Here is a 22058-nt window from a genome sequence, read left to right on the forward strand (position 1 = left end):
CATAATAATCTGAACAATGTCAAAATTTCAGGGTGTCTTAAAAAAGTAAAAATCTATAAAGTACCTTTTAAAATTGAGTACAAGCAGAAAAATGTTGATCACTTTAGTGTGAGAGGATAGTGTGAACAAAAAAAACGCTGTTAAGACTATTCTTGAGCTACAGGACATAACAAGGCTCTGGCAAATTATTACTCAGTATTTTTCCCCCTCCTTTTATCCTAGTCAAATGAAAAAGCTAAATGAACAAAGCTTTTGATCAGAGTGAGAAAGCCTCATAAGTGAAAATCCTGAAAGGAAAGCTTGCATGTACAGAGTTTAGTGCTTAGTGCATTCTAGAAGGGCTACTCCAAAGAACGCCATGTTTTAACTACAAATTAGGAAAAAAGAAAATGAAATCCTTATTAGCAAATCAATTCATCCCTATTCATCCTGCTAAATGACAAATAACAACCACACACTAAGGATTACACAAAATTAAAAACTACCTCCTGGAAAATTCCAAGAAATGCAGAGAAATGTTTATTCAGAAGGTAGTTATTATTCTACTGGAAATCTATTTTTTCTTTAGTTTCCTCTTATTAAGAAACAGTAATGAATGGAAGTTCAGTAGAAATAAAGACGAAACATCTGAGCAATTCTCTTGTGGTAAAGAACAGTAACTAAAATACCATAATTCAAGATTTAACCCCCAAATGGCTGAATTTATATGATGAACAAAACAAATTAAGCATTTGGAGAGTGTGAGTGGCCAACAGGAGGAGTATATTTTAAAAACATTTTGATATATTACTAACCAGATCATCTTTTTGAAATCAGCAAAATTCAGTGTAAAAATTCAGTGGGAAGCAGCATAACCTAGTGGAAAGAATATGGGCCTTGGAGTCAGAGGACCTGGGTTTTAATCCTGAATCTGTCACTTGTTTCCTGTGTGACCTTGGACATGTCACTTAACTTCTCTGTGCCTTGGTAACCTCATCTGTAAAAACTGTAATCCTGATGTGGGCAGGGATTTTCTCTCTTTATTGCTGAATTGTACTTTTCAAGCGCTTAGTATAATGCTCTGCACACAGCAAGTGCTCAATAAATACAACTAAATCAATGAATGAATGGGGATTAAGACTGTGAGCTCCATGTGGGACAGGGACTGTGTCCAACCTGATTATCTTGTATCTACCCCAGCACTTAGTAGAGTGACTGGCACATAAAAATTGCTTAATAAATACCATAAAGAAACCATTGAATAACAATAATAATAAAAATTGTGGTATTTGTTAAGCACTTTCTATATGACAGGCACTGTACAAATCATTGGGGTGGATTCAAGCAAATCGGGTTGGACACAGTCCAGGTTCCACATGGAGCTCACAGTCTCAATCCCAATTTTATATATGAGGTAACTGAGGCACAGAGAAGTGAAGTAACTTGCCCAAAGTAACATACCAGACAAGTGGGGGAGCCAGGATTAGAACTCACGATCTATCTATTAAGCAATCCTGCCTTTCTAATGGATTAATGGTGGTTTGACCAGATGACTCACATTATAGCCAATTGACTAAACGCAAGTTGGTCAACAAAATCTCTTGAGCTACCCATTGGTCCGCTGCAACACTATCCGGCAGATAAAAAATGATTAAATCTTCAAGTCATTCTGTATTACAGAAGTCAAGTTATTCAGTGTGGGTATTTTAAATTATTTATTAATGCTAATGTCTGTCTTCCCCTCTGGACTTTAAGCTCACTGTGAGCAGGGCATGTATCTACCAACTCTGTTGTACTGTACTTCCTGACAGCTTTATATAGTGCTCTGCATCAAATATGCCCTCAATATAAACCACTGATGATGATGATGAAGAGCAATGGAAAAGTCATAAAATGTACAATTGACTTTTGCTTCTCGTTAGTCTGGTTTGGGGGATTTTAGCCGAATTGGTAGGTGACTGTCTAGAAAAAAAATGCTACCTTAAATGATGGCTATGGCAACTGGAAAAAAACAACAAACTGCAGCCTCTGGCTCAGCAATTGCAGTAGTCACCAAAGCCTATGGAAAGAATGGATTACCATATACTGGGGGCCCAAAGCATACACGCCCTTTGGAGCAGAAGGAATTGCATATATCTATGGAAACACAGTGAATGTTTAGCAAAGCCCCATAAATATAAACGACAGCCTTCAACCATACTACCAAGGATGCATTTGGGGATCTTTTGAAGGAGAGTTTGAAAGCCCCCAGTTTCCTTGGCAAGGGCCTTACACAGTCACTTGTAAAAATCTGTTTGTGTGCCCCGTCCCTTTTATTTATGCAGAGCATTTGGTGTTAGTCGCCCACAGGCTCTCCCCCTGCCCCTCAGAGAAAGCCAAAGTAAAAGCAGGGGGTCTATAGAACCTTATGAAGCAAATTACCCAGACTGTGCGGCACATGTGTGACAGGGACTCTGTCCAAAAAGATAAACTTGTACCTATCCCTGTGCTTAGAACAATGCTTGGCACAGAGTAAGTGCTTAATAAATACCAAATTTATAACTGAGATTCATTTTACACTTATATTATTTCAACTTTTCTCTTGCATTGGTTGCCAATCCCTTACCCACCTTATTTTTAGATTGAGAACTCCTGGAGGGCCAGGGATAAAGTCTAACTCTTACCTATAAATTTTTTTCCAAGACTCAATTCATTTATATATCTGACTCCCCAATCTAGATGATCAGATACTTGCGGGGAGGGAACAGGAGAAGCAGCATGGTTTATGGATAGAACAGGGGCCTGGGAATCAGAAAGACCTGGGTTCTAATTCTGACTCTGCCACTTGGCTGCTGTGTGATCTGGGGCAAGTCTGGGTCTCAGTTCCCTCATCTGTCAAATGGTGATGAAGACTGTGAGCCCCAGTGAGGGACATGGACTGCGTCCAATCTGATTAGCTTGTATCTGCCCCAGCACTTGTTAAAGTGCCTGGTACACAGTAAATCCTTTACAAATACCTTTAAAAAAATTCCTACCAGCCCTGTTGGTATTGTTCTCTCCCAAGCACTTAGGACAGTGTGCTGCACAGAGGAGATGCTCAATAAATTATACCAATTAACTGGTTCCAGGAAGTGCTTAATAAGTACTATTCACCTCTACTACTGCTACTAATATTTATTATGTATTCTTACATTAATATAAATTTTACCATGGCACTTTATTATTAAAGGTCACCATAAAGAGATTTTTTTGAAAACACTTTGCTGTACTACACCATCTCTACTTTCCTTATTTATTCTTCATCTTAGTAACAATGATTGTTGGATGAATATGCTGAAAAATACTGAACAGAAAACTGATGCAATTTTACATACACTTCTCAGAAAATTGTTTTTCTGGGTAAAAGACCTCTTCCAGATTCATGTTCCTCCAAAAATGCAGATTGAGGAATCACACGTGTAAAGCATCACAACAGAGACGCTTGGAACATGGAAAAGATACAGCTCCCAACCTTAAAGGCCTTTTTATTTAAGTATTTTCTTTAATGTTTGGGCACAAGTTAAAGATCACTGACCCTCTCAGTTTCCACCTGCCATGTGTGCTCCAGGAAAGCCTTATAACCAACATGACACAGACAATTATTTCAATCTTTTCACCAATGGGCAGATGAAAAACAGCAAAGCACAAAGAAGCCATACAAAGCGAGAAATCCTCTTGGAAAAATAACAATCTCTTCCTGCCTCTAGCTACACAGGGAGCAGGTCACCCTTTTGCAAGACAAACTGGACCTCAACATATGAGATCAAAAGCCAGATTTCAAGGATTTGGCCTGGAATCAAACACCAACCCTCCCAACAGAAGATATGTTAATGAAACACAAACAAGAGAGGGCAGCCTCTCCTCATGCTCCGCGGAGGGGGAGACATGTTTCTGATCCTGCCCTTAGGATCTAATTCTCCAAGGAGTTGTGATGTGGATCTGGATATACTATTTGACAACAGGTAATAACCTAATTTCAAGAATGAGAAAGAGACTGCTGAAAAACAAATAAATGAAAATTGAATCCTAAAACACATCATTCACCAAGCCCAGAATGGGGACTTGCCGATGCAGGACCCCATGGTCTTAAGATTCCTACTTCTGGGAGGGCAATGGGATTGCTCCCACTTTCAGCAGCCTAGCAGCGGCTGAGAGAAGGAAGCTCTTGGGTCTACTGTTTACCAAGAGGTGAGGGAGTGGGAATATTTTGTCAGAAGAGGAATCAGGGAAAAATTACTACCAACACCAGAACCACCATGCAGAGATTATGTGGTTGAAGTCCATTGAGCTCTCAGTTGGGGGCTCCAGATACTGAAGACAACTTGGGCTTGTGCCTCCAACTCATCTGATCAATGATATTTATTGAGGGCTTACTGTGCGTAAAGCACTGTACTAAAAACTTGGTAGTGTACAATACAATTCAGTTGGTAGACACAATCCCTGTCCACAATAAGTTTTATCTAGTGGGTTCAAAATAATGATGGTATTTGTTAAGTACTTACTATGTGCCAAGCACTGGATCACGTATCTCTACCTGATCAAGTGTCCTTTTGATTGGGTAGAAAGGGCCCAGGCAGGGAGGGGCTGGAAGGGGCAGGGCAGGTCTTGGAGAGGTTGGAGCAGAGTTGGGCCAGAAAGAGTATGGCTAAGAGGTGCAGGGCATAGCAGCGTTTAATGAGACATGGCAAGGTGAAGCTTGGAGAGGAAGTTGCAGAGCACGGCTTGAAGAGGCAGGGCAGAGAGAGGCAGGGTACCATTGAGTTTGGAAAGGTGTAACTGGGATTGATGAGGTTGGGAGAGTCAGGGCAAGGCTAGGAGGGGCAGGGCAGGATGGGTCTGGAGGGGTAAGGCAGGAATGAGATTTAGGAGGAGACAGCATCCCTGTTGGACCCTGAGCCCCAAATCTTTTATTGTCTCTTCCCTGTTTCCCCTATAGTCCGTATTTCCCATCAAAGGTGACCGAAAGAGCTTGGTCCTGGTAACACGCCTAACGCTTTTCAAACTTAATGAGCCAACTCTGGTGTCCAGGCCATCCTTTTAAAGGGGGTAATGATCCTTGGCCATTTGACTGCCTTCAACACTGTTGATACCCCCTCCTCCTGAAACTGCTATCCACCCTTGCCAGCACAATACCTCTCCATCTGCTTCTTTTAGGTCTCATAAGTTGACTCTTCTTTGGTCTCTCTACATCAACTATGGCTGTTCCCACAAGGCTCTATACTGGGTACCTTATTCTTCTCTTCATTCTCTCTCCCTTTCTCCACCTTCCCTCTCCTTGTACTTCCTCTCCCCTCCCTGTCCTCCACCCAGGGAGTTTATCTGCTCACAGGGCTTCAACTACCATTTCTGTGGGATGGCTCCCAAATCTACCTCACTGACCCACTGTGTCCAGGACATTTCCACCTAATGTCCTGCCAGCAGCTTAAACTCAACATGACTAAACTGAACTTATTATAGCACTCTGCACACAGTAAGCACTTAATAAATCCCATATTATTACTATTCATCCTCTCTTCTAAATTCACTCTTTCTCATCTCCATCTACACCACCACTGCCATCATCCCTGTCTGGAAGTTCACACTTTTAGTGCCATCTTTAAGTATCATTGTTTTTAGCTCTTACATTCACCTCAAGTGATGAAATCCTGGTGGATTTTCTATCCCCACATGTCTTAGCTCCATCTTTCTCTTTCCACTCTTATAATCCACTAATCTGGCTACTTTACCACCCTACTCAGCCTACTGTCTCTCTCTCTCCTCTTCAGCCTCTTCTACTATATGCTGCTGGCCAAATCATCTTTCTAATGGCTCTCCATTTCCCTACTCATCAAGCAGGTTGTCCTTAACAGTTTCAAAGCTCTCCACCACATTCTCCTTCCTACAACTCTACTCTCTTCACACTTTCATTCATTCAATAGTATTTATTGAGCGCTTACTATGTGCAGAGCACTGTACTAAGCACTTGGGATGAACAAGTCAGCAACAGATAGAGACATTCCCTGCCCTTTGACGGGCTTACAGTCTAATCGGGGGAGACGGACAGACAAGAACAATGGCAATAAATAGAGTCAAGGGGAAGAACATCTCGTAAAAACCGATGGCAACTAAATAGAATCAAGGCGATGTACAATTCATTAACAAAATAAATAGGGTAACGAAAATATATACAGTTGAGCGGACGAGTACAGTGCTGTGGGGATGGAAAGGGAGAGGTGGAGGAGCAGAGGGAAAAGGGAAAAAAGAGGGTTAAGCTGCAGAGAGGTAAAGGGGGGATGGCAGAGGGAGTAGAGGGAGAAGAGGAGCTCAGTCTGGGAACGCCTCTTGGAGGAGGTGAGTTTTAAGTAGGGTTTTGAAGAGGGAAAGAGAATCAGTTTGGTGGAGGTGAGGAGGGAGGGCGTTCCAGGACCGCGGGAGGACGTGACCCAGGGGTCGACGGCGGGATAGGCGAGACCGAGGGACGGTGAGGAGGTGGGCGGCAGAGAAGCGGAGCGTGCGGGGTGGGTGGTAGAAAGAGAGAAGGGAAGAGAGGGAGGAAGGGGCAAGGTGATGGAGAGCCTCGAAGCCTAGAGTGAGGAGTTTTTGTTTGGAGCGGAGGTTGATAGGCAACCACTGGAGTTGTTTAAGAAGGGGAGTGACATGCCCAGATCGTTTCTGCAGGAAGATGAGCCGGGCAGTGGAGTGAAGAATAGACTGGAGCGGGGCAAGAGAGGTGGAAGAGAGGTCAGAGAGAAGGCTGACACAGTAGTCTAGCCGGGATATAACGAGAGCCCGTAACAGTAAGGTAGCCGTTTGGGTGGAGAGGAAAGGGTGGATCTTGGCGATATTGTAGAGGTGAAACCGGCAGGTCTTGATAACGGAAAGGATGTGTGGGGTGAACGAGAGAGACGAGTCAAGGATGTTACACCCTAGTTCACATGCTTTGCCTCTCCCAAGCCAATCTTCTAACTGAACCTCACTTTTGACTCTTCCTCCAACACTTGGGTCAGACCCTTCCCTCTGCCTGAAACTTCTTTCCTCTATAAGTCTACAAGACCATATCTCTGGCCATTTTGAATAAATGTAATAATGATAATAATAGTAACATGTCTAAGGATTTACCATATGTCAGGCACTGTATGAAGCACTGGGATAGATACAAGATAACCGGAAAAACAGTCTGCCCCACATGGGACAGAGTCTGTTCAGTTGGAGAATGGAATGTAGGGGCTCACTGTCTAAGCCTGACTGAAATTCCACCTCTTACAGAAAAGCCTTCCCCAATTCACCTCCATCACTCCAGGTTTCATCAGTCCAATGGCCACTTTTAACATTGATAGTCATACTTTCATCAGCAGCACATGTATTTATAACCATCTATATAAAATACTTGCTCATTCACTCATTATTGTTTTTTCACTCATTCGTTCCTTCTGGATCATCTTTCCATATTCTTTCTACCAACAGTTGTGACCTTTTCCTTCTTCCTGCTTTCACTATTTGTAAAAAAAAACATGTTTACCCCCATGCTTCCGCATCTTCTCGTTATACTGCAGTTACCCTGAAGGCAGGAACTGTATCTTTTGTTTCAGTTTTACTCTCTGAAGCACTCTGAAAAAGCACTAGGTGATCAATAAATACTAATGATTGTTTGAAAAAGCAGCATGGCCTAGAAGAAAGAGCATGGACTTGGGAGTCGGAGGACCTGGGTTCTTACCCTGGCTCTGCCAACTGCCTGTAGTATGAACTTGGGCAAGTCACTCACTTCTCTGTGCGTCAATTTCCTCATCTGAAAAATGGAGGTTCAATACCTGTTCTACCTACTAAGACTGTGAGCACCATGTGGGACAGGGACTTTTTCCGATCTGATTATTACTGTACCCACTCCAGCACCCAGTACAGTATTTAGTACATAGTACGCACTTAAATACAGTTGTACTGTTATCATTATCGATTTGGTAAGCATATGGAAAGAGACAGGTTGGTGTGCAACATCTGTCATCGATGCCCTCCCTACTGCTCATTTGGTGATCGAGCAATCAATCAACACTATTCTTTTCTTTTCCTTTTAGCATTTGTTAAGTACTTACTCTGTGCCAGAATTGAGTGATATTTTGCAAGACACTGCACTAAATACTAGGGAAATAGTAAATAGTAGATACAATTCCTGCCGTCATGGACATTACAATAGAGCAGTGGCAGAAGACAGACAGCTTTTCAGGGCCTCTTCATACTAACGGGAGCCTGAAATATGGGCACTAGAGTCCAGTGTGTGGCCAAGCTGATCAGCACGAAGCCCAGCTAAGAAGTTCCAGCTATCCTATTTTCCTGACTTAATATTGGGGTGAGGGAAGGAGGAGTGAGGGCTCTTGGACAGTGAATGGCAAGGTTGGAAGTGCTACACCCTGTGCTCAGCACTTTGAAGACTATGTATACCCCCTTTCCCTTCCCTCACATGGATCTTGGGAGCATGAGGAGAGGGTATGTGTGTGGCCAGGGAACAGGGGTAACTATGGGGGCTTGTGTTTGGATCAGTCCTTTGAAAAATGAAAGAGCTACCAATATAAATTCCAGGTACCATTATTACCATATTTATAACATTTGTCAATAAAATTAATAATGCTCCAAGCCAGTCCTCTGCAGAAACAAAAGTTGCTAGCAAAACTGATATGACTGAACCCTTAATAGGTTACAGTAGAACTGAAGCAAGCATGTGTCTGATTTAGCAGGGTTTGGGTAGATGCTGGTTTCAGATGCTAATGTCAGAAGTCTCAGGTGGATCTGGAGACGTAGCAATCCAATAGGGAGAGTTAGCCCTTTGTTCCTTCTCCACAAGCCTGAGTTTTGTTAACTCAAGTGATTGTGCCTATTCTCATAATCAGTATCATCAACACCTGACTATTATTAGGATCAGAGGTTCCCCTGCCCTGCCCTCAATTCCAAACCAACTCCGAGGCAAAGTTTTGGGCTTGGGTAGACTTCCATAAATGTCATTATGTGCACTGCATACTAAAATCATGCAGAACTGGATGCAGCAACACATTTTTTCTCCACATGAAGTCACCCCTGCCACTCGGGATCCTCAACTGTAGAAAAAAAAAAATCTGACACCAGGATCCCTGAGAGCAAGAAGTGCCATCCAGCTTGACCCAAGGCAGCAGTTTAAGGAGTAAAACAACTACTCCTTAGGAGAAGCAGCGTGGCTCAGTTGAAAGAGCCTGGGCTTGGGAGTCAGAGGCCATGGGTTTGAATCTCGACTCTGCCACTTGTCAGCTGTGTGACTGTGGGCAAGTCACTTAACTTCTCTGTGCCTCGGTTCCCTCATCTGTAAAATGAGGATTAAGATGGTGAGCCTCAAGGGGGACAACCTGTTGACCTTGTATCTACCCAAGCGCTTAGAACAGTGTTCTGCACATAGTAAGTGCTTAACAAATACCAACATTAACTACACTGGTCACTAGTTTAACTCCTTAGATTATTCCCCATCCCACCTAATCACTAGCCATGCACACCTCCAGCACAAGCCTCTGGAGAGAGGGGCCACAGGAATTACTTTCCATCCTGGATCTCTACGTGTCTAAACTCATTTAATGGTATTCCCTTCTGCTCAAGAGATTGCATTATACTATACTTTAGGATCTGGGGATACAAAAACCTAGAAAGAACATTTAAAACTCTGGTCGCTGATTACCTCATAGTCCAGGGACATATTGCTGGCTAACACTTGACATCTATTATTATAAATGGTAACAACTCAGCTTCCTTCACTCTGGGGGGGGTCAAACAGGGCTTGTCATCTAATAAGCCCTCTCTCCTTGCAGTTGAAAGGGAAAGTTTACATATAAGAGTGTATTAAACACAGGAAAGTGGGGTGGTACAGTGAAGACAAACTGAAGAAGCTCAGGGAATTACACTTACCTCTGATAACTAGACTCCTTGTTTTTTCAGATGCAAAGAGACCCCTAATCCATTTTAGGGTTTAGGGTTTCCCTAATCCACGACCATCTACCCCTGTAAAATGTTAACTTCTTCTGGGCAGGGATCTTGTCTACTAACTCTGTTGTTTATACTCTCCCAAGCTTTTATTACAGTGTTCTGCCCACATTAAGCTCTCAGTAAATACTATTAATTGATAAAATATTCAGAGAGGCCACTGTAGAAGTACTTTCAGACGAAAGGAAGGGGAGGCTAATGAATCCAAAGGCAGAGTCCACGCCAAATACCCAAGAACATGGAAGGTATACCCTCTAGTCTAAATTTTAGTCTAAACTTTCCGCAGGAGATGGGATTAATAATGTTGGTATTTATTAAGCACTTACTATGTGCTAAGCACTGTTCTAAGCGCTGGAGTAGACACAAGGGAATCAGGTTGTCCCACGTGGGGTTCACAGTCTTAATCCCCATTTTACAGATGAGGGAACTGAGGCAAAGAGAAGTTAAGTGACTTGCCCACAGTCACACAGCTGACAAGTGGCGGAGCCGGGATTCAAACTCATGACCTCTGACTCCGAAGCCCAGGCTCTTTCCACTGAGCCATGCTGCTTCAATATATTATTCATGACAATGGGATTAGGGCTGTCCCACTTTGGAGCTAACCATAAAAAAAGTTTTTCACAAATTAGAGCGGATTCATTTCACTAATGAAAAATATGCTTGGGTGGCTTAGAAAAGGAAAAATTTAGCAACCAAATGTGTTGGCATTCTCTTTCCTACCAAGATGGTTTCAACTGAACAGCAAGAGCAGAGAGAAATATTTTCCTGGAATTTGCTATAATTGTAAAGGCTCCCATAATACCTGACTCTCTTTAGCTAAAAATAAAACCAGGGGATCTGATACTTTGCTTTGCAAAGGTTTGAAAAGCTTCAGTTTATTCTGCTTCTTCCCTCGCTAGACTCCTTGACAGCAGGGATCATAAGAGAAGCAGCATGGTCTAGTGGAAAGAGCCCAGTCCTAGGAGTCAGAGGATCTGGGTTCTAATCCATCCTCGTGACTTTCCTGCTGTGTGACCTTGGGAAGCAGTGTGGCTTAGTGGAAAGACCCCAGCTCCACCACTTGTTAGCTGTGTGAGCTTGGGTAAGTCACTTAACTTCTCTGGGCCTCAGTTACCTCATCTGGAAAATGGGGATGAAGTCTGAGAGCCCGATGTGGGACAACCTAATTCACTTGTATCTACCCCAGGGCTTAGAATAGTGCTTAGCACATAGTAAGTGCTTAACAAATACCAACATTATTATTATAAAGTCACAACTTCTCTGTGCCTCAGTTCCCTCATCTGCAAATAGAGATTTGATATCTGTTCTCCCTTCTATTTAGGCTGAGCCCCATGTGGGATCTGATTATTTTCGATCTACCCCAGGGCTTAATACAGTGTTTGACCTATAGAAAGCACTTAACATATACCATAATTATTCTTATAGTGTCTAACAACTCTATTGTATTGTACTTTCCCAAACACTTAGTATAGTACTCTGCAACCAGAAAACACTCAATAAATACCACTGATTGACTAACTGCCTGATCAGTTCAGGTCACTGGTATGGGGAATATATTATCCATGACAATGCAACTTCATGCAACTATCAGGTTAAATTATAGTCTTTAACCCTGAACCCCCAACATTTTATTTTCAGATTTAAAAAATGCACCAAAGGAATACTAGATATAAATATGACACATTGGCAAAAGATGATCTAGAGGACAGGAATTTCCCAGATTCCTATTCACTGAATCAGATCTCAAGCTATTTCCCTAAAGACTTTATATGGATAGAGTTAGTAAGAATATAATATTAATATTTCAGGGGGCCTGAATAAGGGGACAAATATACATTCCCACATATACCTAAAGAAACCTCATTCAACAAGGATCATTTGGTCCTTTTCCAACCACTTCCACTGAGGAGATTGAGAAGCACCACTGTATTGAAAAGTACTGACAATGGGCAGGGAAATGTAGAATGGTCCAGTGCCTCTGGGACTTTGGGGGATTTCACTTGCCTCAAGAAGGCCAGGAGAGGCAGCCCGGGGGAGAAATGAGATAAACTTTGCAGGAGCTACTCCTCTCCCATCTCTTGTGCACATCGATTTGAAGAATAGAAAGGGTGAAGATGCCCAAATGAAGGAAAGTTTGAGATAGGCACTCTTTTCTTCTTTGTGGAAGAAGACCCTAGCCCCTGATTGCATTAAATAAATGATTAATAATAATAACACAAGTAAAATTGTACAGGCACCTTCACACCATGGAAAAACTGTCAGTAGAATAGTTAGCTGGATGAAGGGAATCTATTACTTGTTGCCACAGGGAAATGAAGAAATTAAATTCCTTTACTAAATTCTCTTGGAGGCCCCAGCCCAGACCAGGATTCTCCCTGTGATTGGTAAAGGGATACATTCACAGGCTTCTTCTGACAAGCTGAGCAAATTTACACATATAATTTGTATATTTCAACTTCTTAGTGCCCAATTGACATGCCCTTCCTTAGAAAATCTGGGAGGATAGCTAGCCAACGAATGGGGCACTTACATTGCAGTTCGACGATCCATCGAATGTTGGGAAAGAGCCATCGGGCCAGTCTGCAGGATCCAAGGACCCAGACTGCCGATGCTGGGACTCATATTCCTTAAGCTGCAATGAAAGGACATTTGAAGTTAAGGCTGACACACCCACTGAAAGTCAAATCAACGCTTTAGGGCTCTCTTTCATGCTATTATTAATGACTGAAAGTCAACGAGGCATTTTGAGGAGAGCACAATCCTTACCCCATGGCTTATAGCCTAAATATGACAAACAGACATAAAGGAACTTCTGTATTCATAAAAGCTCTTGATTTTCTTCCCAATTATTTGCAACTTCCATTATGAAACTCTTTTTTAGTTGAATCCTGAGGCTTTAATTATGAGGCCTGCAGTGTGACCTGAAGACTCTCGTCAGCGAATCAGAAATCGAGTCAAATCACTTAATTTTCTTCAGTAATCCCTTAAACGCTATCCCTTCTGTTTAAAGATTACTCTCATCCCTAGTTCAGATTCAGGCACTAATTCCAAAAGAATTTTGTGAAGACCCTAGAGGATAGGAAGGAAAATAACAAGACTACAAGACATCTCAAGTATCCTTCCAGAAATGTAACTTTTTGGGTGTATAAACAGCTCTCTAGTTCTGAAGCAAAACTCCTCACTCTTGGCTTCAAAGCTCTCCATCACCTTGCCCCCTCCTACCTCACCTCCTTCTCTCCTTCTACAGCCCACTCCATGCACTCATTCAGCTTTGAGTTAGTATACAAGGAAGGATCAGAAAGATCCTCTCTGATCTCCCTTCCTCCTGTCTCTCCCCACTTCAGTCTATACTTCACTCTGCTGCCCGGATTATCTTTCTACAGAAACGCTCTGGGCTTGTCCTCTTCAAAAATCTCCAGTGGTTGCCTATCAGCCTTTGCACGATGCAAAAACTCCTCACTATTGGCTTCAAAGCTCTCCATCACCTTATCCCCTCATACCTCACTTCCCTTCTCTCCTTCTATAACCCAACCCACACACTCTGCTCCTCTGCCACTGACCTCCTCACTGTGCCTCGTTCTTGCCTGTCCCACCGTCGACCTCTGGCCCACGTCCTACCACTGAGCTGGAATGCCCTCCCTCCTCACATCAACAAACTAGCTCTGTTCCCCCCTTCAAAGCCCTACTGAGAGCTCACCTCCTCCAGGAGGCCTTCCCAGATTGAGCTCTCCCTTTCCCTCTGTCCCTCCTCCCCTCCCCATTGTCCCTACTTCCTCCCTCTGCTCTTCCCCTCCCCACAGCACTTATGGATATTTGTATATATTATCTATTACTCTATTTTATTAATGATGTGTACATATATATATACGGGCTCTCGTTATATCCCGGCTAGACTACTGTGTCAGCCTTCTCTCTGACCTCCCTTCCTCCTCTCTCGCCCCGCTCCGGTCTATTCTTCACTCTGCTGCCCGGTTCATCTTCCTGCAGAAACGATCTGGGCATGTCACTCCCCTTCTTAAACAACTCCAGTGGTTGCCTATCGACCTCCGCTCCAAACAAAAACTCCTCACTCTAGGCTTCGAGGCTCTCCATCACCTTGCCCCTTCCTCCCTCTCTTCCCTTCTCTCTTTCTACCGCCCACCCCGCACGCTCCGCTTCTCTGCCGCCCACCTCCTCACCGTCCCTCGGTCTCGCCTATCCCGCCGTCGACCCCTGGGTCACGTCCTCCCGCGGTCCTGGAACGCCCTCCCTCCTCACCTCCGCCAAACTGATTCTCTTTCCCTCTTCAAAACCTTACTTAAAAATCACCTCCTCCAAGAGGCGTTCCCAGACTGAGCTCCTCTTCCCCCTCTACTCCCTCTGCCATCCCCCCTTTACCTCTCCGCAGCTTAAGCCTCATTTTCCCCTTTTCCCTCTGCTCCTCCACCTCTCCCTTCCCATCCCCACAGCACTGTACTCGTCCGCTCAACTGTATATATTTTCGTTACCCTATTTATTTTGTTAATGAATTGTACATCGCCTTGATTCTATTTAGTTGCCATTGTTTTTACGAGATGTTCTTCCCCTTGACGCTGTTTAGTGCCATTGTTCTTGTCTGTCCGTCTCCCCTGATTAGACTGTAAGCCCGTCAAACGGCAGGGACTGTCTCTATCTGTTGCCGACTTGTTCATCCCAAGCGCTTAGTACAGTGCTCTGCACATAGTAAGCGCTCAATAAATACTATTGAATGAATGAATGAATATATATATATATATTTATCTATTTTGATGGTACTGATGCCCGGCTACTTGTTTTGCTATCTGTCTCCCCCTTTTAGACTGTGAGCCCATTGAAGGGCAGGGATTGTCTCTTCCTGTTTCCAAATTGTACATTCCAAGCACTGTGTACAGTGCTCTGCACACAGTAAGCACTCAATAAATATGATTGAACGAAGAAAGTGTTTTTAAGTTACTGAGACTTTCTAATAGCCAAACTACATTTTTTTTTCAAATTTGCCAGAGGAAGTATTTTTTCTCTGGTTGTGAAAATACGGTCTTGTTCATGATTTCTGGAAGCACCCAGTCCTTTCCTTTGTTTAGGAAACAGGTAAATCACTGAGTATATCCAACATCAAACTAATATTTAAATAGATCTGTTTTCAAACAGGAAGGTTTTTTTTTCTGGAAGAGGATTACGTCCACATCTTTTTCTGCTGGGTATATTTCTGTCTTCTCAGATTTATGTCTTGAGGGTTCTTGTACCTCACTCTCAACTCTCCCATCTTCACTCCAATGCTCAAGCCATTTTCCTTCCTGGGACTCCCTCTCCACTCAAATCCACAGACCACACCCTTTCCTATTTTCAAAGTTCTTCTTACAACTCAGCTGCTCCAAGGCCTTTCTTCAATTAAACCCACCAGATTTGATTGGCTCATTCCAACAGCCACCCTCAGCACTTATGTATATTTTGATTTTCATACTCCATTTATTAGTCAATCTTCCATCCTTTTTCTATATCAATTTTTGTCAGTCTGTCTCCTTCATTAGATTGTGAGTACCTCAAGTGCAGGGACCATATCCCTTTTACTCTATCTTTCTAAGTGCATAGTATAGCTGCACATGATAAGCTCAATAAATAGTTTTGAATAAACTTCATGAATACATATATGCCTTGCCCATCCAAATCCTCTTTGCTTAGGTTCTAAATGAGGGGTCTGGGAAGACCTGGTAAATCATCCAGTTCAACCCATGGCTGATGTTAATTTCACACAGATGAGTGTCATTAGAAATGTCTTTAAAATTTCCAGGGAAAGTAATTCTAGGAAGCTCCAGATTTCTAACTTCCTTCTGTCTAGAAGTTCTCTTCTTCATAGCTAATCTAAATCTCTTCTGCTATAATTTATTATTCCTTCCACTGAGGAGATAAAGCCCATCTAGTTAGTACCCTTTTTATCAATCAATCACTCGATCATGTTTATTGAGTGTTTTACTATGTGCAGATAACTACGATGTGCTTGGGAAAATACAGTATACCAGAATTGGTAGACATGTTCCCTGCCCACAAGGAGCTTACAGTCGAGAGTGGGAGAGAGACATTAAGATGAATTTTGTCTATGTACGTAAGTATTGTGGGGCTGATGGTGGGGTGAATAAAGGATAGAAATCCAAGTGCAAGGGTGATGCAGAAGGAAGAAGGAGTAGGGGAAATGAGGGCTTAGTCACGAGAATGCCTCTTGGAGAACAATCTAAATCTAAAAAACCTAAATTTAAAGAAAAACCTTCATACATTCAAAGTAAGTTATTGAGCTGTCCCTTAGCCTCTTCCCTTCTTGAAGACAAATAATTTATTATTAATAATAATAACAATAATGAAATTTGTTAATTGCTTATTCTGTACCAAGCACTGAACTAAATATTGGGGTAGATATAAGTTATGCTCACAGTCTAAGTAGGAGGGAGAACTGAAATGAATCCCCATTTTAGAGACGAGAAAACTGAGGCCCAGAGAAATTAAGTGATTTGTCCTAGGTCATACAGCAGGCAAATGGAAGAGCTGGGATTACATCTCAGATCTTCTGATTCCCAGGCCCGTTTGCTTTCCACTATGCCATGCTGCTTCCCTTCCAAATTTTAATCATCCTATTTCCAAATCCTTTTTTTGTCCTCTGATCCCACTCCAAGACCCTTTCAATTTCTATATTTATGTTTTGAAAACTGTCTACTACATGGAAACTCCTTGAGCCACATTGCCCAATATAGAAGCAATTTGGTATAAGTAACTTAGACACTTTCCAAAGCCAAGTTCAGATCACGGGTTTACCATTGGGTAAATTTCTACTTCAGTGTAATGGTCTAAAAGAATTAATGCAGCTGATGAGGGCCTTAATTTACTTGCTGGTAGTAGCATACATATGGGAAAATCTGGCCTAATAAATAATAAATAGTAACAGCATGTCTTCTTAAATACTCAAGACTGGAGTTCAAAAAAATTAGACCTCAAGGCTAAGCAACCTTTAAGCTCAGAACTACCCAAATTTAACCACAGGATAATGGGAACTTCATTAAGTTGCTGGGGTCTGATTTTGCTAAATAAAGAGATTAAACTATGGCCTTTCTCAGACACATGGTCTCAATTCCATTAAAATGTCCTTCTCATTTAAAGCATCTTTTACAGCCACAGAACACCATTCCTTCAAAAGATTCAGACAGGAACAATCCAGGAGGCATGGAGGATTTGGACTGACCATCCTCTGTGGCTTACCCTTGCAAGTGCTTCCTCAATGGTGATCATCTTTTCTTTGACCATCATCATCAGCTGAATACGTTCTTCATCACTCATTGTAATCTCACTTGCCACGTAGCCAACATCCTCTCCTGGAGATGAGAAGGAAGGAAGGAAAAACAGACGTGAGACCACAGGCCACTAAGAGAAGACCTCAGTGGACGTGGTGGAGGAATCTTATTCAGCAGCATTTTCTTCAATTACATATTACTGGTGGATCAGAAATGCAAAGGAGGCCTTTATTTTACTCCTAGTAAAAGATGTGTGAAGGAAACATTTGGAAAAGGCATTAAGCATTACTGTTGGAGAAAGTTTACATCTAAAAGTTCCTTTCCATTCAGTGATAATGTTATGATGGAGAAGGCCTATCCATCTCAATCAATAATTTTTATTAAGAGCTTATGTATATATTGAAAATACAATATAACAGAGTTGGTATAGACTTTCCCTACCCATAATGAGCTTAGTCTACAGGTCCAAATATCCAAGTGTAGTTCAAATGGCTCTTTTTTCATATTTTGCACATATAAACCCTTCATAAGCTAAAGGGTTTGTCTCACATAGGGCACGTCTCTGTTTATGAACTTGCCTCTTAGTACCCCAGCTTCCAGTCAACTCCCAATATTGCACAAAAAAAAATACTGTTTGAATTTCCCTTAGTTGGATTTACAATAAACCTGGATAGTGTTGTGCCTGTTAAACATGTGTTAAACAGAAGTTTCTGGGGAAACCTGCGGTGGTCTTCCATGATGCGGATTCAGCCAGTATCATTTGTGGACCAGAAAGAAGGAAATCTCGTGCCAGGGGAAGGTTGGCTTAACAAGTTATTTTCTTTAGTGAATACAGCTTCCTCATGTGGGAAACATTTTGAACTCACTAGAAAAAAAGGCACTATATCAATTTAAACTGGTATTATGAATAAGCTTCTGAATATAACCTTGTTATGTTCCTACTGAATATAGAAAATAGCCAGAACAGCAGAGGAAAAGAAAATTCCCTTGTTAGACTACTTTTGAAATGCTTTTCTATATTGCAAACAGATCCCTGTCATGTTTAATATACTGGAAACACATTAGCATGTACTGTACCCTACGTCAGTCCATGGGAAAAGATCATCTGTGTGTACTCTAACAAGCTGACGGACTTTACAAGCCACTACACCAGTCAATCTTCCTTATTCTACTCTCATTCATTAATGATTTGTGTGACAACTTGAGACTACCAGCTATAGTCTTAACTACACCAACAATTTGGCGTTGGTACAGAAAGGTAGGGCTGAAGGGTGTGCTTACAAACTTGTAGGGACAAATCCCTGGAGGTGATATTCTTCTGGGCTCCTATTCCTTACCCTTTTATAGCAAATCACCTTGGAATTAGGGTCTAACTCTTCTTTGCAAGGTTTTGCAGGACAGCCTTAAAATATCTTAGGCATGTAACAGAGTATGATAGATGGACAATAAATATGACTAGACTGCTGATTATGTTCATTTGACTACCAGTGCACCTTCTGGGGGTTAGAGTAGGATGCTAAAAATCTGTGTGGTCTGGTAAATAAATTTATACTTTTTTTCCATGTCCAACAAAGGACCCCATATTAGTTTCGAATCTCAAGTGAGTCTCTGCTGATACAGGAACAGAATACATAAGTTCAGTCATATGCAACAGAGAAGGTTCTAAGTAGGACTACCACACATCAAAATTGGAAATCAGATCCTTATTTGAAACTCTACCAACAGGAGAAATGACAAAGGGGTCTGAGGTCATGAAGAGTCCCTTCATAAGATATTTTGATCAGAAGAAGTTAAAGTCCTTTCTGAAGTTGAATGAATGAGACATTAAACAATAAAGCTCTGGGGTAATGTGAAGGGTCAATTGCCACTTTGCTTAACACAGCCCATTTCCTACCTGCCTCTTCCCTTGGTGCAAGATTTCTGTCAAAAGCTTAGGAACAGGCTAGGGACCTCTGAAATAAATTACACTAACTGGCTTCCTCTCCACCTCCAAACTCTCTTTAGCAATGCCTGCCTCCTCAGCTTTGCTAAAACATGCCTCTTTGCTCCAATCTTCCCCACCTCCAGGACAGAGTCCCCAATCAATTCCCCTGTCTTTCTAGTTGTACCACTGTCACAGCCTTCTAGGCATTCTGAGACATTTATTTGTTGACTTATTTATTATTTGTTAGTGATTCATCTCCCTAGATTTATTATTTCTATGTACTTTCACTCTCTTCTAACAGTTGCATTTGCATCAGTGCATGCCTCTTTATTTTCCCACATTAGCTTGTTATCTTCTTGAGGGAGGGTATCATGCTTTGAACTTCTTTGGTGGATCTGAATGCCTAGTACAATGCTCCTCAGAGAAAGCGTGAAAAACTAACAAAATATCCTTGTTGCATACATTTTAATTAATGGAACAATTTTCTTAACACTACTAGGCTGAAAAGACTTCTATCCTACCAAGTGCACTATAATACCTTTAGAAGTTTGTCTCATTATGCCTTTCTGGTTCTTTCGGAAGTTCTGCCAGAAAAACTTATTCTTCTTCTTCCAGTCCCCTTTTCCTGCAAAGAAAGAAAAGATATATGTTAGATATATGAATGGGAAAAGAAGATAGTCATTCAAAATTCAAACTTGAAATAAACTTATTATTTTAAAATAAACTTATTTTGACTGGTGTATTTGTAAATGGCCTGAAAAAGAACTTTCCATTTCCAGCCCTTCCCCCATCCCCCCTCAAAAAAAAAAAGACCTGGTAAATGCCTACACAGCAGTCTAGGAGAAATGCACACTCTCTGGTAGCAAAGAAAGGTTCATAGGGTTAAGAGGTTAAGATAAACCATAAAACGACAGTTTAAAAATTCTGCATGTATATCCACTTATATAAACTTTGAGATTGATTTAACTAGTATGTCAAGCTTGGCCTTATTTTTGTGGTGGTATTTCATCCCCCTGTAGAAGCAAGCCAGTTATTTAGACTAAACCCCAAGTGTGTATGTGTTTGTCTGTCTCTCTGTCTCTCTGTCTCTTTCTCTCTATCTCTCTCTCTCACACACACACACACACCCCACCCCAGCACCTCCCTGCACCCAAAGAAATCTTTTCTTTTTAGCCAAACTTCATGAGACAAATACTTTCACCAATTATTCCTACCCAATCTGGTTTTATCTCTAGTGTCAATCAGTCAGTTAATCAAAATTACTGAGTGCTTACTGTGTGCACAGCACTGTACTGTGCACTTGGGAGAGTACAATAGAACAATTAACAGACACATTCCTCCAGATATGTTAAAAGGCTGAACCACAAGTAAAAATGATAATCATGAGGATCACCCTGTATCAATGGTGGGATTAGAAATTATCGGTCTACCTACCCTACTTGTGTCCCTTGTTTTGTTGTCTCTCTCCCCCTTCTAGACTGTGAGCCCATTGCTGGGTAGGGATTGTCTCTATCTGTTGCAAAATTGCACTTTCCAAGGGCTTAGTACAGTGCTCTGCACACAGTAAGCACTCAATAAATGTGACTGAATGAATGAATATTACTGTAAAATCACTTGTGTAGTGTTCAGTGATCATGAACTGAGGAAGCTACTGCCATCCCTATCTAGTCTAGACAAACAGGTACGACTACCTGTAATTTATTTATTTATTTTAATGTTTATCTCCCCCTCAAGGCTGCAAGCTCAGTTGGGTCCATTATATTGCCTTTGTGTGTTTGTGGGTGTGTGGGTGTGTGCATAGACAGGAGCAGGAACCATTTCCCTAAGTTGGATACTACATGGATGTTAGTCATCCTGCAAACCCAGAAAAGTGGTTGCCCCTCTGACTCTCCAATGAGCAGGGCTCACTCAAACCATTTATATCACCACTTTCAATGATGCCTAAATTGAAGATGCCAGGTAACAACAGGCTACTGCTACAGATGGGACATGAGCTCCTCAGAGGAAAAGTCACATGGCCTCTGGCTCACCAGCCTGCCTCTTTTGCTTGTCAAAATGGACACTTGTCCTTCCTTGTTCTGACCGTGGACATTCAAAGAAACAAATTAATTAAGCAAAGTGTCAAGTCTCTTTGCTCCTGTCACCTACAGACCAAGCACAAAGCAAATTCAGGATGATTTAAAGCATGAAAATGATACTTACCGAAAGAGCCCTCTTCTGAACTGGACTTATGAAGAGGGGGAAGCCTAGAACACAAAGAGGAAGCTGATTACCATGGAGCTCTGATCTCTTAGGGGAAGTAGTACCACCCAAATAATGACATGAATGATCTTAACTGACATTTGAGAGGTGGGAGGGACGGTTGATGTGGGAGAAGACTTTGCGAGCAGGCTGAGAAAAGAGTCTGCAAGGAGCCAAAGTCCAAAAGTGGAATGGGGAGGTTGGTATGGGCAAAAAGGGGTATTGCTTGCTGTTCAGCTCTTACTTTGAATAAGACAGTACCCTCCTTTCTGAAGAACACAATGTTTTGGGCACTAAATATACCTTTCACAGGACTGGGCGTCAGAAGACCTGGGTTCTAATCCTGGCTCTCCCACTTGTCTGCTGTGTGGCCCGGGGTGAGTCATTTAACTTCTCTATGCCTCAGTCTCTGAAGCTATAAAATGGGGATTCAGTACTTGTTCTCCCTCCTACTTAACCTGTGAGTCCTGTGTGGGATGGGACTGTATCTGCGCTGATTGTATTGCATCTACCCCAGTGGCACATATTAAGCCCTTAACAAATACCAAAATGGTTCTGTATTATGATAACTATTATTATTAGGTAAAGGAAACCAGGAGGCAATGGTTCTTGGGAAAAGTTTTGAAGGGAGAAGACAGAGAGTATAGAAGCTTTAT

At 42.0% G+C, this 22058-nt stretch overlaps 1 protein-coding gene across 4 annotated transcripts in view; it reads right to left on the reverse strand.

The window, feature by feature from the left end:
• SASH1 (SAM and SH3 domain containing 1) overlaps positions 1-22058 on the reverse strand; it is a 913623-nt gene that overhangs the window by 61153 nt on the left and 830412 nt on the right. For 3 of the 4 annotated variants that reach the window (XM_029056623.2, XM_029056651.2, XM_029056641.2), the window contains exons 5-8: positions 21364-21407; positions 19700-19786; positions 17206-17318; positions 12497-12598 (exon numbers count right to left, since the gene is read on the reverse strand). In XM_029056623.2, the coding sequence (XP_028912456.1) occupies positions 12497-12598; positions 17206-17318; positions 19700-19786; positions 21364-21407 (346 nt within the window). The remainder of the gene's footprint in view (positions 1-12496; positions 12599-17205; positions 17319-19699; positions 19787-21363; positions 21408-22058) is intronic. The other variant, XM_029056633.2, reaches the window with a different exon arrangement.

Source organism: Ornithorhynchus anatinus, chromosome 2 (assembly GCF_004115215.2).
Source record: "Ornithorhynchus anatinus isolate Pmale09 chromosome 2, mOrnAna1.pri.v4, whole genome shotgun sequence".
Classification (NCBI taxonomy): domain Eukaryota; kingdom Metazoa; phylum Chordata; class Mammalia; order Monotremata; family Ornithorhynchidae; genus Ornithorhynchus; species Ornithorhynchus anatinus.